The following is a 17867-nucleotide window of genomic DNA, read 5'->3' as shown; positions in this document are numbered from 1 at the left end:
TTGCATTGAAAAGGCAACCTTATCTCCTTATTGCCTTTCCTTAAGGTGTTACAAATAATGATTTGTAGACTGACTCATCATTCTTTGCATATGTCACCGTCATGTGAATATATTAAATGTTTTTCATTACACACAGGGGGAAAAAAGAGTTTCAATAAAAGCAACCCAACCATGACTCAGCCTGAGGAACACTGTCCTGTCACTCTTTTTGGTGACGTTACTGGCAGATCTCTGGACGACCCTGTGGTGTCGTCAGCATAGATGTCGCAGGCCGTCTCAATCACTCACTTGTTCAAGTGGCTGATGACATATTTGAAGACCTCGTAGTTGTCCTTAGGGAAGCGCCGTAGGATGTCCTTCATCGTCTGGAAGCGCTGTTCCCTATCGTTGATCTCTGAATGGAGGTGAGGGAAGAAAGGAGAATAGAGGAAAGAGTAAGGCAGCTGAAATGGGCCTGGGAGCAGAGAGAGTACAGGATTCAACAAAACAAGGATATGGTTTCAGTGACGGAAGACTTTAGCAGACGGAGACCGCACACATTCACATAAACCCATCATCCCGACCCACAACGCGCGCACACGTACACAGACGCACACACACTGGTTGTGCGAACCCCCAACGGCAGCAGCGAGTGAGTCACAAATGCTGACGTCACTGCCCGACTCGGTCCTGCCTGTGAATGTGAGCGAGCAGCCCTGAGAGCAGCAGATGTTCTCGACCACTAAACATGATTTACAGTCAATCGAAGTATCGTTTCACCTAAGTTGGGTCAGCGTGGATCAAAACCAGGCTTGGGGCAAAGACTAGCCATGGATTAAAACGCAGCTAACGCTAACGAAAGCTTCTCCGACGGGACGCCGCCGTCCTCTGAATATTTCCTCAACCTCCTTTCCCCTTTTTCGCCACCTCCCAGTTACAGAAATGTCAGCTGAATTGAATCGCTCTTCACACTTTTTCCTCTATTGTTGTGCAGACTGCTGGAGCGCTATCAGGTCTCTGTCATGGCTGAAGGCTCTCGCTGGGCCGTAAAAACGCAGCCTCGCACACATGCGGCGTTAGATGAGTGACAGCAGCCCCGCAGCCCTGCGAGCAAATCTCTCTGGCGCGATACTAAACTAAGCCATGTCTTAAATCTCTATTCTGGCAGATTACAGAAGACAAAGAGAAAGAGAGGGGCTGTAGGAAGCATGGGAGCACTCTCCTAGATCTAAAATATGGCTGTTTTCTCAGGACTTTACCCCAGCCTTGCTATGCTTAGTGCTGCTGCATCCCTCCATCATGTGCAATCATCCCCACATCCTCTTCCTGAGGCTTTACATATTCTCTCCTCTGTCCACATTTCCTCTTCTCCCTGGCTCATGGCCAAGGACGGCAAATCCAATTTTCCCCATGGATTTGGACTGCTTGAGTTTTGCATGGTTAAAGAAAAGTTACAATAAAAGGAAATGGGATTTCAGGCAAAATCCAGCACATCCCCTCCCCTCTACCCCCGGACACCCTCAGACAACAGCGGGGACTTACTGAAAGCCTCCACCAGCTCTCCCTGCATGTTGTATGGCACCAAAGGCTCGGGTAGCTCGGAGAAGAAGGCCTTCATGGCTCCAGCCACTGTGTTCATGGTAAAGTCCTTCTCCACCAGGTCCAAATTGTGATCTGTTGAAAACATGTTCAGGCAAAGAGAAGGCTGTTAAAGACTGAAATCAAGAACGATGCAAGGGCACATTCTACCTGGGGGATTCATTACTGAAGACATGTTCTCTTGTATTTTTGCACCATGTTGATTTTTCTGGATAAATAAACCGACAAAAACGAGGAGAAAGTTCACGTAGCGCAACAGTGACACTGTCTTCAAAGCAGCAACGGGCTCCAGGGACAACCGTTTTATAACTTTCACCTGCTGTTGGGTCCAAAACTAAAAAAAATAGGCCAGAAATCACCAAACAGCAAACCTGTCATCAAGGACAAGCTGCTGAAATTTAGGTCAGGATCCACAGTTCAGCAGATTTTCTTAAATCATCAGGCTCCAAGAGGCTGCTGGCCAAGCAGAAAATTCCTGATCCAGATGCAGACACTTAAAGTTCTTCGGTTGGGTGTTCCTCTGGGCACTGATCTTAATTGAGTTACTGAAAATTAAAGGCCAAAAAAGTCCTGATCAGAAACTTATGTGAACTGAAAAAAACCAGCAGATTTACGTTTATTATTATTACTTAAAATTGGCCGTGTAATGGGATAATCACCTTCAGAACCGGGTTGTTTTTAAAGACAGTGCATTTACAATTTTGTTATTGCAAAATTAAACCAAATCATTGGCTAATTTGGTAAAAGCAGAACAGACACACTGAAAGTTCATTTAAATAAACAGTTCAGGCACCAAAACTGCTGAAATGTAGCTTTTATATCCGAGAAGCTTGATATTAAAAAAGAAAGAGGCCATCGTGCCAGACTCGTGACTTTTTAATTGAAAAACTTGGGGAAAAATGAGTTGAAAGGATCCGGATCTTTCATTTTAACTTTTCAACTGAGATGATCCTCTTGATGCTGTCCTTTCCTAGAAGGAGCGAGTGGAATCTGTAGTGAGCTGATTAAATGTCATCCTCAGTATGGCTGTGAGACATCCGTGCTGTAGTTTGGAGTGTAATTGTCTTGTCCCATCGGCCTCGGGCTCTGAATGATTCAATGTGGGTTTCAACTCTGATTACCTGTGTTGGATTTTAACCTCAACCAGGCGTTGATGCCCACGCGCACACACACACACTCACAGTCCATCTTGCTCCACTATCCATCTTGGCAGCGACATGCTTCATTAACCAAACCAATCTCGAGGTAATTAACTGCCTACACCAAAGACACACGCGTGGCGACATACATCGAACGCGCTCCTGCGGTACGTGCACAAGTGTGCAGGAGCAGGTAGAAGATTGAGGAGGTAGCTCTGCAGTCTAAAAAGAAGCCAAGGGTAAGTCCTGCATTAGAATTAATGCCCCCAGGTTAATTAAGTGGACCCAGATTTATTATAAATAGAGCCCAACATGCACACAAATAGGGCCGGCTGAAGGTACTGAACTCATGTAGGAATAACAGAGGAATCGGTCACAGAAATGTGAAGGTGAGGTGTTTTCCCCTAAAAACAGGTGTGCCTTGCCAGCACTTTCTTAGAATTAAGAAATATTGGGTGAAGGCTGCAGAGCTTGATTGTTGCTGATTTCCCAAACACACTCAGCAGCTGCAGTTTCTGGTTTGTGATTGGAGACTCTTTGTTCCCAAGGCGATTCTGATTCTTGGCAGATAAGTTCCAGGGACTAAAGTTAAAGATACTGGTGGGGAAAACAGCTGAAGCTCAAAAAGAGAGGCAACCTTGTTCAAACTGCCGCTGCATGCTCTCCATCTCTGCCTTGTTTCCGCTGACCCTGTAGATTCCCTCTGTGTTCAACCCTGTTGGTGAGGGAGGCAAAAGGAACATCATTAGCTCAGCGTTATTTCTATGGGTTTTATTTGTTAGCAGTATTTACATTAGCTAGTGAATAACCTCAATGTATCCCCACTGTGTAACATCTTGTGGTCCAGATGCACTCAAAAGCACCAAAAGGCTGAAAACCATCTAATGGCTTCTCCCAGTGTCCCACTGCATCTCAACACACTATTAGCACTATTTATTAAACTCATAAAGCACTCCTACAGGCCCACTTACAGCCCACTGGTGCATTGTGACAGTCCAAGCACCACACACTTTGAAATGAATCAGAGAACAGCAAATTACTTTTTTCCCCCCACATAACTTCAGGATATGTATTTAAGGATTTGCAACTTTTTTAAGGTCAGTCAAATTTAACCCCTGGACAGATTAAACATTATTTTTAACTACAATAATTAAAAAAAGAAATATATGTTTTGCAAATGTGAAAGCAAAACTTCTGGTAATAATGAATAATCCAAATGGGGAACTTTTTGTTTGGTTGCCATATTTGCTCACACAATTCATCTGAACTTTATGTGATTTAATTTCATCTAAACACAAACAGATAAGGTTCTGACCCCCACCCTCTCAGCCCATCCACACTTTGGTGGTGAGATGGGAAGACGGAGATCAATCCAGGGGGAGTGAGGGAGATAGGGAGTGGCAGAAAAATAAGGCGAGATTAGAGAGAGTGAGGGAGGAAATGAGAGCGCTCTCAGTCTAGGCATAGCCCGCATTGATCGCCTCCTACCAATCAATTATCCACAAAAGCTTTTCTCGCCAGATGCTAGCAACACAGGGATGGTGCAGCGATAGGGAGAAGGCACCGGTGCGGGAGTGGTGGGGAGAGATGGTGAGAGAGGGTGTGTGAGATAGGGGCAAAATAGGACAATCATCCAAGTATGAGGGAAAATAGAGGAAAGGAAAGCAACGACACACTGGTGAAAGTGAAAAGAAGAGAGTGACTAAGATAAGGAAGGTTATCTAGAACAGGAGGTCTGATTGGAAAAAAAACCCCACAAAAGATGGAAGCAACATATAAAGAATGGAGTAAGAGCCCAATAACACATAAGACATAGACAGCATTTAAGAAATGGAATTGCTTTAAAAATTACCAAGCCTAAGCTAATAAAAATAGGTTAGAATAAAAAATTAAGTTATGTGTATTTTAAGTATCTATATGGGACATATATTGAATACTAAAAATCATTCACAGTTGCCTCCTCTTCCATAAGTGCAACCGCCACATTGAGAGGAGATATCACACATCATTGTGGATTGACTGATTATGTGGATTGAAAGTTTTTTACAACAAAAAACTGGAAATAACCATGTCCAGCAACATAATTACAGTCCAAAACACAGAAGCATGCGGTGACTGTAATGTGGAGTTGTACTACATAAAATAGGGTTTTCAGAATGAATTCTCACAGTATAGCTCATGCTAAATCTGATTTGTTATGAAAAATGGAAAAGAGAAGGATGTAGGTCAGATCTTCAGGTCAGCCTCACAATGTCAGTCATTATCAGCTCAGACAGTGATCAACATAACGCTGGCATTGTTCCGCAATTTCCTGTAAGTGCTTTTACAGAAAGAGATTCTCGCCAGCGATAGAGATTGAGGGAGGCCTGACTTACAGCAACTAAAATCAAACCTCAATGACACATTGTGAACCATTTCCGCTTCCATCCATGCTGACTTTCTGCTGGCCTCCGCTACACGTGTTCATATAATAAACTGTTCCTTATAAGAGCATTTGCACCCAAAACAAAAAAAAGCTACATTAATTTGATATTGATTGGACAAAGAAAGTAATGGAGTGAATATTAGCCGTTGTGACCAAACCCCCCTCCCTCAACAGGAAGAGCAAATGTAAACACAGGGAGAGAAAAGGAAGAATGCGTAGCATGAGGGGGAAGAGTGAGAGGGCAACGACAGGAACGGGAGAGGTAGAAATATAGGTGACCAAGAAGAAAGACAGGAATGAAACCTGACAAGTGAAGGTAGAGAGGCTAAATGCATCCCTACACTGGCACAGAAGAGGACAAACCGAAGATCTCAGGTGGGAAACACTCAGCATCTATGTGCGCTATACCGTTTTTCTCATTCGTGTAGAAGCAACAATAAATACGGCAGGCGATGTCTGAGCGGAGAGGCGCTGTATCTAGCATGGTGTTTGTTGTCCACAGCTCTCCCCTATCCTCCAACAGGGAGGAAAACACTCGGTGTCTTGTGTTTGCCGTCATCCTCAGAGTCAGAGAGATTACAGTGGAATGATCGGGCATGTTGGGAAGAAAGCGATAAGCTCACACACTACCGAGGACCTGCTCAACAAAGTATGTCAGGAATGTGTTTATTGAATATTAAATGACTTTATAAACCTTCCTAAGAGAGAATTCCTATTCAACCTATTCAATAAATATTCAAGGTAGAAATAACACTTTCTGTGACATTCTATTTCACTACATATTAAACAGCCAGTCTGCTGGTGACAAAGTAAAAAAAAAAGGTGGAGGGAAAGAATGGTGTGTGGCTCACATGATGTGCCAAACCTGTGCAATAAACACACTGTGTGGCATAAAATAATGTCATTTTGTTTTGGAAGGTGTTGCTGGAGCTCAACCAGACACTACCGTTTATCACACACAGCGCAAGAGGCACAATAGAAAGCAAAACCGGACAGAAGACACAAAAGCTGTGATTTCAGGACCAGAGAACAGCCTTGGTGGCAAAAGACCAGAGTATGCAATGATTCCGCCGAGGAAGAGGATTAAGATAATGGAGAAATGCAAGGAAAAAGGAGAGATTAAAGCAGGTAGGTAGAGGCTGAATGGATCCACTGAAGTCACTTTAAAACTAAGTTAACCCTTGAATGACTGAAGTCCGTCTGTGCTGCTCCACACTTTGCAGCACAAAGCGGCGGTCACGTAGCTTCTTACCTGTTGTTTCAATGAAACGGATGCACTTCTCAATAAAGACTGGGATGGGCCTCTCAGGAGAAACCACCGATGACAGCGGCATGCCAAAGTAGTTGCTTTCAATTGGCTTGGAGATGGAATGCCTGGGTTTGGAGCGTGGTTTCTAGGAAACAAATATTGATTGTTGAAAACCCTGCTCATGTTGGAACTCTCAAGGCATAATTCTCGAAAACACTTAACATAGTAGGATAATACCAAACATACAGATCATGTTTCTGCATAGACAGATACAGTAGAAAACTCAAAAAACACCCACCCGGACATTCCTTCAAACCTCGAACTGATAGTCATTCATTCCTGCCTTTATTTACCGGCAACTCTATTCCGTGCAAAGCCAGATACACATCAGCTCTTTTGTCACTCCAGCCTTGTCATGTCTTTCTTTGTAATCTGCAGTTCTTCTTTCTCTACGAGACTCCAGCTCTCAAACAAATCAAACTCTATTACACGTAGTTTAATTACACTCCCTCTCCTTCTTCTCTTTTAAACAGATCTATAACGCACTCCGGCACTGCTCCTTGCATGGCAGAGGTAGCGAGAGTAATTGTACGGCACTTTAATAGCGTTCATCGGGGCTGCTGTGAATGGCCCCCGAGGCCTGGATCTCGAGTAAGGCGTCGAGACCCCCCCCGAGGCTCTTCCCTGGCAGGCGGGGTGGTGAAGCAGGGATGTATGGTTGGCTGGGCACATACACCACAGCCCTGACAGACAGACGCAAGGAAGCAGCAGAGGATGCTCATTAGAGAGGAGCCCGGCGAGGCCTCTGCTCCAGATATCGGGCTCGCTGCACTTCAAACATTTTCAATACCACAAATACACACTTACTCACAGGGGCACACTGAAACACTAATTAAGAGAAGATCAGCAAAGAATCACCTGGACCTTTTCTGCACCACCTGCCATTTGAACAGTTAGTGAATTGAATCAAGTGTTCTTCTACACTGAGTTTAATTTGACTCAAAAGGTCTTAAGTGGGTTTTTTTTTGTTGAATATGATCAATATATCTGCAGGCTGCCATTTAGCCTTTACAGATGAAAAGACTACGGTCATGCAAGAAAGGAGGAAACTGCACAATTTTTCTTAAACTGTATTTTAAACTGCTCATGACCCATATCTAAAGACAATTTTCATTCAATGTCTAAATATCTTATGACCTATTCCCGAGTCTAATCTATTAAAAGGCTTTTTAAATACAGACATAGCTGTTGACATAGATTAGCCATCATTCAAGCTCTTCTGTCGAGGGTGTTTTCAAAATAAACTCCGTCTGTCAACTCAACTGTCAGGAAAATAAAATGTCAAAGATAACTCCACAATGTTGACTGGCATACTGGGGAAACTGTCTCAGGCGAACAGGCTACTTTAAATCATTTCCCTACCAGGTCAGTAACTTTTGCCCGCTTATCTGTAACATAAGCCAAGTCCTAACTGGAATTCCTTAACTTATCACTGCCTCCTACGCTCTCCCCTGTAATGTTCCGCAATGAGGAACTAAACCTGGGGTTATTTTGCACATAAACAGAAAGTGTGTATTCAGGCATTAGCATGTGTACACAAGAGCCACGACAAGCCAAACTGAACAAAGGGAGAAATAATAAACAGTCACTGTTGTAGCAGAGACATGGTGCGTCATGACTCAATGTCAGACTGGGCTTTGCAGATTCCAGCTGCACATCATAATTTATGTCCAAGCACAGGGACTGCTGTCGCGTCTGTGCCCTATCGTAGCATTGCAGACAACAACATGGAGCACTTTTCACTTGTTTCTCATCCCGCAGTTTTGCCTCCTGGCCAGCCCTTTAATTGTTACGCGAGTGGGGATATGGGGCCAGCCCTGAGAAGATAAGTGACCTCTGCTAATAAAGAGGAACAAAACATCTTTAACAACAACATACACCATGGGGAGCATTTACATGCTGAAAATGGCATAACGCAAAGCCAAACACACACACACACAAAAAAAATTAGTCTATTGTCGTCTTATTTCTCTTTGGCTCATTTTCTTTCTGCGGCTGAGTGGAATTAGAAGCACATTCTTCTTGAGGGTAGAAAAAAGCTTTGGCGAGGAGAAGGGAAATGTTTCGGGCTGAGGGATGGTTGGCTGGGCAGAGACGCAGTTGATCGCTGCCTGGGGTAAGGTGTGTAGTAAAAAAAAAGAGATAAGAGCCTGGTCTCAATTATTTTTACTTATTACATGACTCAAATTTGTATAATGGCCCCTGAGGCTCCAACAAGGGAAAAAGGTGTTTACGCTGCAGATATCCACACCTTCGTCCTAAACTTAAGTGGAATTCTGAGGTTGTATTAACCCTGACGAGCCTGTAACAGAAGCATATCCCGATGCTACATCATTAAGTGAGCACATAAAGACAAACACTCAATAAGCAGTTTGACTGCTTGGTTCATTACAAATCTGTGTGATTCAAAACCTCTTGTAGGAGTTACTGAAGCAGGCATACTTGCTACCCCCCCTTAAATTTGCAAATCATCCCAACAGCTGGTGCCTCATTCCAAACTTTGTAAAGGACAAATGGCAAGGAGCATATTGACATGATGAGACAACAGACTTTACAGATAAATAAATCTAAGTGTGGAAGGTCAAAAATATCGTCATAACATCTGAGACATAACAGAAATGAACAGATTGGGGGGGAGGGGGGAGCTGAGGAAGGAAATGTAGAATGTGTTTTAAAAACTTGAATTACTACCTTGTGTTTAACCACACTTGTGTCATTCTGGACGTGAGGGTAATGCTACAGCGTGACTGTTGCACATCACGTCATTCAAAGAGCTTTTTTAAACATAGTACACATTAAAATAGAGTTTACAGTGTCATGCATACACATTAATGTTCCTGGCATCTTTGTACACAGAGCAGAGGATCTAATAACCCAGCCCTTCCAAAATTAGTGCTAATTTGTGTTTAAATTTGAAGTTACAATGCAAAATTGAGATCTGCATAACAGGAATGGAGGAAAATAATCACCATCAAAGGATTGCTAGTATTTGGTTATGCTGGTTTTTCTATTTATAAAGCATTCAGCTATACCTGTGACATCACTCATATTAAAAAAACAAAACAAAAAAAACTCACCTTTGTATTTCTCCGCAGGCTCTTAAGGATATTTCTCCTTTTGGGGTCCTCATTTTCCTCGATTGAACTGTCCTTTTGGGCTCCTCCCTCATCCTGGCTGGCTTTTGGTGGGCCTCCCATTTCATCATCGCTGCCGATGGAGAAGCTCGTCCTAAAGCTGCTGAACTTCCCGAGCCGTTTGGATCGGTCTCTGTAAAGTTTAGGCTTCACCCCAATGGCAGACAACTTTCTCCTCCGTTCCAGTGAGCTGCTGTCAGCCTCACTGTCTGAACCATTTCCTCCCGCGCTCCCATTGGCGTGACCTTTGCTTGCATTACGAATGGTGATTATCTTGCCCTGTGTGCTGTCATGAGGGACAGAGTAGATATTTTCCTCTTCAGTAAGTCGAGGTTTGCTCACAGCATCCATGGGCTCTGCGTAGTCTGAGGGGTCATAGCCACCATCACTACCTGGTGCCCAAGTGACAGCTTGCGGCAAAGAGCGGCGGTTGGTGCCACCCTGCTGGTCCATATAGGTGTTAAGGTGTACCTTCAGAACAGGCTTGGGCTTCACTTGTGGTGGAACCTTATTGTTCAACTTGCTTTCAAAGGTACTAAGCTCAGAAATGACAGACAAGGTGTCACTTGAATCCAGGTCTTGTGGCTTAAAGGTTACCAGGGGACTACTCAGACTGCTGTCCTCTCTGTAACTATGGTAAGGTGGTGATGGGTCTATATCATCCTCTGAGTCCAAACAAATGTTGACTGGACTTGGAGAGCCACAGCGAGAGCTGATGCTCTCATTATTACACGCCTCTGCAACATTGTCATACATGTGCGTCGCTTCAACAATTGTGCGCTTCTCTACCACCTCTTTGAGAAAAGGCTGGAAAAGGTCCATTTTGTGAAGCCCACCTACGACCCCACCATGTCCACATATGACTGTGTTAAATCTGGCCTCTATTTCATGTGCCAGATCTTCTCCCTGACTAAGCTGCTCCTTAGCTGAATCCGAGTCTGACAGTTCCATCTGACTTTCCCCCACTGCTACCAACTGGATTGGGATAATGTCTTGGACCTCACAAAGAAAAGCACATAATGTCTCCATAGAGGCTTTTCGACGAGCAGAATACACCAGAATGAAGCCATGGACCAGTTTGGTCTTGCGGAGGGCGAAGGAAGAATGGAATGACAGCACTGAAAGGTCAATATTTTGCTTCTGGCCTCCTATTGTTAGATCTAAGAAAACAGATGTGCCACTGCTGAGGCTGGACGCAGGGCGGCAATATTGGGGTAGCAGAAAAGGAGCAAGAAGCTGGTCTAAATCATATGTGTCTCCACACATTAGGCACATGACAATCCTTAGGTCTGCCTCTAGAATTTGCTGGGATTGAGAGTCTCTGAAGGCGGAGGAAGTAGAGTGCAAGGGAGGAGAGCTGGTCCCTATGCTTCTCTTCGACTCCAAGAGGCCCTTTAGCATGGCATTGATCTGCTTTTCATTCACATTGCGCCCATAACCCATACCTGGAGATGCAGGGTCTAAGTAAACACACTGCAGCTTTGCAGCCACCTGCAGCCCTTGTTGGATAAGAGTCTGAGCCGTCTCTCCCCCAATATCACCTATGGACCCCACACCCCTCTTAGTGACCAATAGTAGAGACAATGGGAGTTGGGCTAAGCTGCTTTCCCTTTCCCTCCTGCTAATTGTTGATTCCCTGAGCTTCTCTAAACTCTCAACAACGTAGGAGAGGGATTCTTTTGAGTTGTACAGACATAAGCAACCATGAGGTGCAAAGGTTGGTGTCTGGAAAGAATTGACTGGCAGACGCACATTTCCCTCTATTGGGCGTAGAGCTAACTCATATATTTTGCCGTCCAACACGTATCGGTCATCACTAGAACACAAGGCTCTTATCTCATTTGCCATCTCTCTCGCAAGCCCATCTTTTCCTAAAATGACAATATTTATCCGCTCAGCCCTCCCACCTTCTGTTCGCGAGCTTTCTGACGATGAATAGCGTGTAGGGAATCTCGAAGCCAGTATCTGTTCAATCTTGCTGTCAACACAGTGGGGGCTGTTGGGACAGGTGTCCTTTGTAGGGTGGTAAACAAAGTGGATATGTTTGAGTACTAGAGCATCCCTCTCTGCCTGCAGCTTCTGAAGGGCTTTAAACCTTTGCTCCTCACCCAACAACTCCTGAATGGCTCCCATTTTCTCTTTGCTTGGTTTTGCATCTACTTCTAGTTCATAGAAGAGTTCAGAGTATTCAAGAAGCAGCTCCTGAAAGTCTTCTTTGGCTCGGTCAATGATTTCTTTCTGGTGTTTGTTGTAGATATCCAAATACTCTGCCTCTTCCAGCCACTGGTAGAACTCTTCATTCATGATGAAGCTTCGGGCCTCTTCCCAAGGCTTCCCAGGGGTGATGAAAGGTGAGACACTTAGCTTTTCCTTGAGTTCCCACCTCATCTCAGCCCGTTTGCGGTCATTCCTCAACTGTTCTAGGTGTGTCTCGTAGATCATCTCAGCTGGGGGTGTCTCCAAGAGGTCCTGGGGGATTCGATCATCTTCCATGTTATCGATGTGCGGTGTGATCTCCCAAGGGGTGTCATCGAGCACTACAAACCACTGACAGAAATCTCTTTTTGTCTCCAAGACTTTCTGAACTCCAGACCAGCTGAGGTGGTCAATCTCATCTAATTCAGGTAAAAGTACAGACAGAACCTGTGGCAGTTTACTTAGATAGGCCTTCCTACGTTTTTCTATATGCTCTTGTTTTAGTCTATGCACATGCTGCTGGAAGAGCTTCTTGGCTTTAGGCGTCCCCTCGAGGAAGACATAGCCCTTGTATTCAGGGGCAGACTTCATTCTGTGACTGACAGCGGGCCATGTCTCATTGTGGTTCTTCACAATTCTGTTAACTAGCCATTCGTAACGATCTTTGGCTGTGGCAATCTGCTGACTCTGCTGTTTCAGCGCCTCAAAGTACGGGATGATTTTGGGCTTTCCCCTACTCTTGTCTATTAGCTGAACCAATGTAAGAAAAGCTAGTTCAACATTGACATTGGAGCGTGCCGATGTCTCTACCACCTGTAGATTCTTCTTTGTTAGGGCAAAGGTGTGCGAGTCTTTTATATAGCGCTCAACTCCTTCATCGCATTTGCTGAGAACCACCACCACGGGTTTCTTCGTTTTAGCTAACTGGTTGTACAGGTTGGTAACAAACTTCATTTGATCCTCAAAGCTACGGTTCATGCCCCTGCTTACATCTATACACAGTAAGAAGCCATCAACCATTAACTTCCCCTCAGGCATCTGTTTCTGCTCAAAGTCCTGTTCGAGTCCCAGTTGATCCGTGCAAAAGTACATGAGCTTCTCGGCCGAAGCCAACTTGGTGGAAGCTGCCCTCTTGATGTAAGGCTGCAATGCCGTGCTTCGATGTGGTTGGAATGTCTGATCATCAATAAATTCAGTCTGTTCCACCACATTTATACGGCATTCCTGCCCCTCCTCTGTGGTCCGCCCAGCCTCGCCCCAGAAGAGAAAGTGGTCATTGTTCACCACACGGCCTCCAAAGTCACTAGTACTAAGAACAGAGGTGTGGTCAAGGTAGAAGTCGTCCGCGCTTGGTCGGACAAAGCGGTTACACAGGCAGGACTTGCCCACACCACACTGGCCTTTTTCCTTCTCTGTGCCGGACAGCCCAACCACGACCAGGTTGTAGGTGGGCGCCCGGACATCTTGCTTTTTGGCCATCATCATCGCTGGCGGAGCATCATTCTGCCTTGTTGGCTGCTTGCTCTATGGAGAGAATATTCCCAAGGAAGAAGGGCTTCTGCACAAGAGGAGCTCACTGTGCTGGGGTCTTGCACTGCGGAAGAGAGGGTAAGGGATAGAGGGCATTAGTAATGCAGAGGTATAACAGCTTCCCGCTAACAGGCTTATGATTTAAGAATATCATTATGCTTCTAATCTAAATCTAAACTGTTAATGATGTTTAATCTAATCTGTGATCCTATTTCTCTGCTTAGTGTTTCCTGAAACGATTGAGGTCAATGGAAAAGCTGCTGAAATGTGTACAGTATTTAACCCAGCTATGGTTCAGTTAACTGTATCTTTTTTCCCTCCAAAGAATTGAATACATTAATGTTTTATACTAATGGGGAGCGCTAAGAGTGGTGTCTGCCTTTAGCATCTATCCCAATGGCCACTGTGGTACGGTATAATGCATGTTTCCGATTGTGGTGGGTTAGCTCACTGCCGGCAGCGTTGGAAGCACGACGTGCGTGATTTTGTTACTGCAAAAACAGACATGGAGCTATGCCCGCTGCACTTTGAACTAAAGACAAACATACCGAGATAAAAAAGAAAGTTTTCCCAGAGTTAAGTTACTAATTGGCCAACTAGGGAAAGCCATTCGCATTTTAAAGGGCTGCAGTGACTGTTGGCTCACCAGTGCTGATTAAATAAAACATGTTCCTTGCCCAGCTTGGTGCAAGTAGATCAAAGATAACTGATCCATTATGAGTTATTTGTCAACATATCTAATTCAGTGAATGCAAGAAATGTGCAGAGTAGTGTCTAGGTGGTATATCTAAAATACCTCAACTAACCATAACGACTAATATGACTTGATCATAGGAACATCAGATTTTAAAATGAGCAAACAAGGAAAAAAATATGTCTTCTCAGACAGGCAGAACACACACTTGGAGTGTCTTCAACCCCCTCAATGCTACAACTGAGATAATAATGCAGTAAAACAGTCATTAAATCCTCAATTAAATGAGTGGCTGTTTGATAAGGCGCACACTGCTCTTGACTCGGGTTTGTCAGAGAGCATAGCCTGTGAATAAACACAAAGTTGAATTTTAAAGACCGGCAGTTCCGCACCAGAGGGGAAAGCCATAAAAAGGAAGGAGGAAGAGAAGGAAACACACTTCTAAGGAAAACAGCGAAGATGTAAAGAAGCCTCACACCTGCAGCTGCTAGTCTGACTTCTATTTCAGAGTTTTATTAAAAAAGCAGTGGCTATTATTCCAAGTGAAGTCCTACAGTTAAGACAAACCTTTAAAACAAAGCAATTCACCTGGTATATTAACCTTAGCAAACTAAACAAGGTCTCCTGATTTGATTTTGGAGTGGAATAAAAGATCCGAGGATGGATGTAACAAACAAAATATCTATTTGTTTTTTGGGTAAGTTACTCCTATTCACAGCAAACGCATGCAGGCACGACTTTGTGGGTTGAAATGAAACTGGAAATTGAAGAAAAACTATTGGTATATACTAAAGAGACAGTAAGTTATGTGCATTTCTAATGGTATCACATTCACAGTGCAATGCGGGTACCTTCAGCTGGATAACACATCACCTGCTACTTCTCAATATGACCCGCTGGCAAGTATTGAGCATAGTAATGCCCATTTTATACTGTATTTTATTTCCACATGATTATTTTAATTGTCCTTTTTTGTGACCGGCCAATTACAGCGAGAACAAGTTAAACAGTTATCAGAGTACAGCTGCTAACAAATACTTCAATTTTAAATGTTTGTGCCTGCTATTTTTATGAAAGGTAAAAACCTCATGTTCAAGCAAAATCATATTTAGTTGTGAGTGCGCATGAAAGCTTGTGGTTTCTTACACTACATGACATCATACTTGTGGTTCCATGTGTGAAATGGGAGGTGTTTGTGAGTGCTTGTTTTGTAGGGGTGTCTGGATTAAAAAAGGCAACCACTCCTAAGGATTCTATAGACCTGGAGGCTATCCAGACTCGATGCATACAGATGCACTTGCCAACATCTGCTTTACTGACCCCACCTTCCCCCGAATGTAGTATAGTTTCTCAGCTAGTTACTTGAATCTTTTGTTCACACAATAAAAAAAATTATAGGATTTTTTTTTTTTTTAATGGATCCTAAATGGGAGGAAAAGAAAGGGAGAAAGAAGTAGAAGATAACCTATTACCTTGAGGTGATAAGTTTGCACGGGTGGAGAGGATGAGAACAGACAAGAATGAGCTGGGGGAAGGGGAAAGAGGTCAGCGGACCGGGTCATGTGAGCTGCACACTGGAATCCTCCAGTGCAGAGGGGCTAGGGTGTGGCATGGATTGGATGAGTTAAGTCATGGTCTGAACATGAACACAGCCATCTCTGAAACATTATCCTCCCAATCTATTGTAATTGGACTATTTGCCAGCACTGAAAACATTCACGGGGCAAAAAAATGATCATTAATGTTAAAAGCAGTACACATCTACAATTGTTGAGTGTAATGAAGCACATGCATCAAAGTCGAGTATGAGGAGAGATCGTGTAGACTCCTCGGGGTGGATACATTCTTTTCGTTGCAAGTTTGGCTAAGCAGCATCACCGAGGGTGAAGTAATTGTTAGTCAGGCAAGTTTCAGTGCAAAAAAGGATGAGATTAGATGAATTCCATTCAGATGAAGATGAAGATTAGATGAATTCCATTCATCTAATCTCCATTTCGATTTCTAATCGTTCTGCAAGACCGAGTTAAACTGTTGGATTTTTCTTGAATTCAATGTGGCTTATATGTCCAACAGGAAAAGAAAGAGAAAGGAGACGGTGCGCTTGTATGGTTTCCCAGCAAGCCCTCCGGTTGTACAGTATTACACACTCAGGAAGGCTGGGAGCAGACCGAAACAAAGGTCATGAAATAGTCATGAGGCAGTGCGATGGCAGCGATTATGATGACAAAGATGCAGCAGGGAAACCGTCGTCCTCTCTTTTATTCGCCGAAAAGTGAGAATGACGGACCAATCCAATCCTCTCTTTGACCAACACCTTCTTTTATTTTCTTTGTCTGCACGATTAAGACTTGTGCTTCTATCCAGCTCCGCCTTTATTTTCGGTCTGGTGTTCTCAGCGCCGACATTATCCACATCGTACAGATATTCTCCCTCAGATTTGAACTCTTCTGTCTCCATCGCTCTCTCCGTCAAACGCTTCCCCTCCCTTCTCTGGAGACTTGTCGTCCATTAGAAAGAAAGTAGGGTTGTGGACAGAGAATGGGGCTGTAGGAGGGTGGGGCACTACTTAGGCTGTTAACAGTGCTCAGACAGGCTAATACATACGACGACCAAAAGGCAGACGGCTCAAATGTACAGCGCACTATCGTCGTTGCACAGCCTCGAAAGTTAAATAATTACTCCCAAATGTAAATGTAGGATAATCTGCCTCGACATGCTACATTTAACACAGTTCAGTACAAATTGTTCCATGGTGCAACACTCTCAGTGTCATTTATCTCTCTCCATACATGCGATGCATCCATCTATCATTTACAAAAGAGCGGGAAAGGTAGATGGAAGAGTGGGGAAATGTGTGCACACGCCAACCAAAAGCACAAACACTCGCAATCACATTCCCGCTAATGCATTTCACATCTGGTCACATGGACGCACAGAGCAAACCGCAGCAGAAAATCCAACAGCAACACGTTATTCCGACCAGAAAGCACTTACGTTTACCCGCAAATGTCTGCACATCCTGAATCTACTGAGTGGTCTTATGAACATATTACACTGCAACATAAACATTTCATCCCAAAGGCTCATGTCATATTCAGGTCCTGATCCTGGAGAACTGCAGGGATTATGGGTAGTGGATTAGCTGCGGCTATTTTCATCTTTCCATTTGTAGGATCACAAGCCATGTCATGATTAGAGTAGGGCGATATAACCGCATCTGAGGACTAAACATACAGATAAACATATAAATGTGCATGGAATTATGCAGAAACTTATCTGACCTCAGGTCAGTTGTGTACTAGAATCTTGAGCAAGTTTAACTGCAGCAAATACATTATGTAGGCAGACTAGAAGCTATACGTTGGCTTCGACTTCCTCTCTGTGCCTGGCATTGCAGAGATAGAGCAGTCAGACACCCTGAGGACAGCGGTGGACAGGGGGAGGAAGGATGCAGGATAAGAGCAGAAAAAAAGAGAAGAAGAGGAAGACTATAAGCAAACACGTTATCAACAGTTAAGAATGCAGGGTGGCAGGGAATGAGACAGGAGCGAGAGGGCAGGAAATGATATACGCAGATTCTGTTCTAACAGTCAAAATTATAAATTCTAAAGGCGGAGATGGAGAAAAGTTCAACCCAGATAAAGAAAGGCGCGTGAAACAGGGATGACTTATTTAGAATGTGGAAGAAGACTGTGTTACACCAAGGTCTGACCTCTTCAACCGCATCAGGAAGATTTGCTGATAGATTAGTGGAATAAAATGTGCTGGAAACAAACAAAGTGCCATAAATCTCAGGGGCTGGTAGAAACACAGATTCTGGCATAAATAAAAACACACACGCTAGGCTTTGGCATGTCTGCTA

The 17867-nt window shown here is 43.9% G+C and overlaps 1 protein-coding gene across 3 annotated transcripts in view; it reads right to left on the bottom strand.

Annotated features, from left to right (window-relative positions):
- The window catches only part of arhgap35a (Rho GTPase activating protein 35a), a 43170-nt gene that overhangs the window by 3790 nt on the left and 21513 nt on the right, over positions 1-17867 (bottom strand). For all 3 annotated transcript variants that reach the window (XM_057050706.1, XM_057050705.1, XM_057050707.1), the window contains 5 exons: positions 9529-13375; positions 6395-6536; positions 3355-3432; positions 1522-1653; positions 289-394 (listed from right to left, as the gene is read on the bottom strand). In XM_057050706.1, coding sequence (XP_056906686.1) covers positions 289-394; positions 1522-1653; positions 3355-3432; positions 6395-6536; positions 9529-13266 — 4196 coding nt within the window. In that variant the 5' untranslated portion in view covers positions 13267-13375. The remainder of the gene's footprint in view (positions 1-288; positions 395-1521; positions 1654-3354; positions 3433-6394; positions 6537-9528; positions 13376-17867) is intronic.

This window comes from Takifugu flavidus, chromosome 12 (genome assembly GCF_003711565.1).
Source record: "Takifugu flavidus isolate HTHZ2018 chromosome 12, ASM371156v2, whole genome shotgun sequence".
NCBI classification, from domain to species: domain Eukaryota; kingdom Metazoa; phylum Chordata; class Actinopteri; order Tetraodontiformes; family Tetraodontidae; genus Takifugu; species Takifugu flavidus.
The sequence above is the reverse complement of the archived record's forward strand: the minus strand, read 5'-3'. Positions and strand labels throughout refer to the sequence as shown.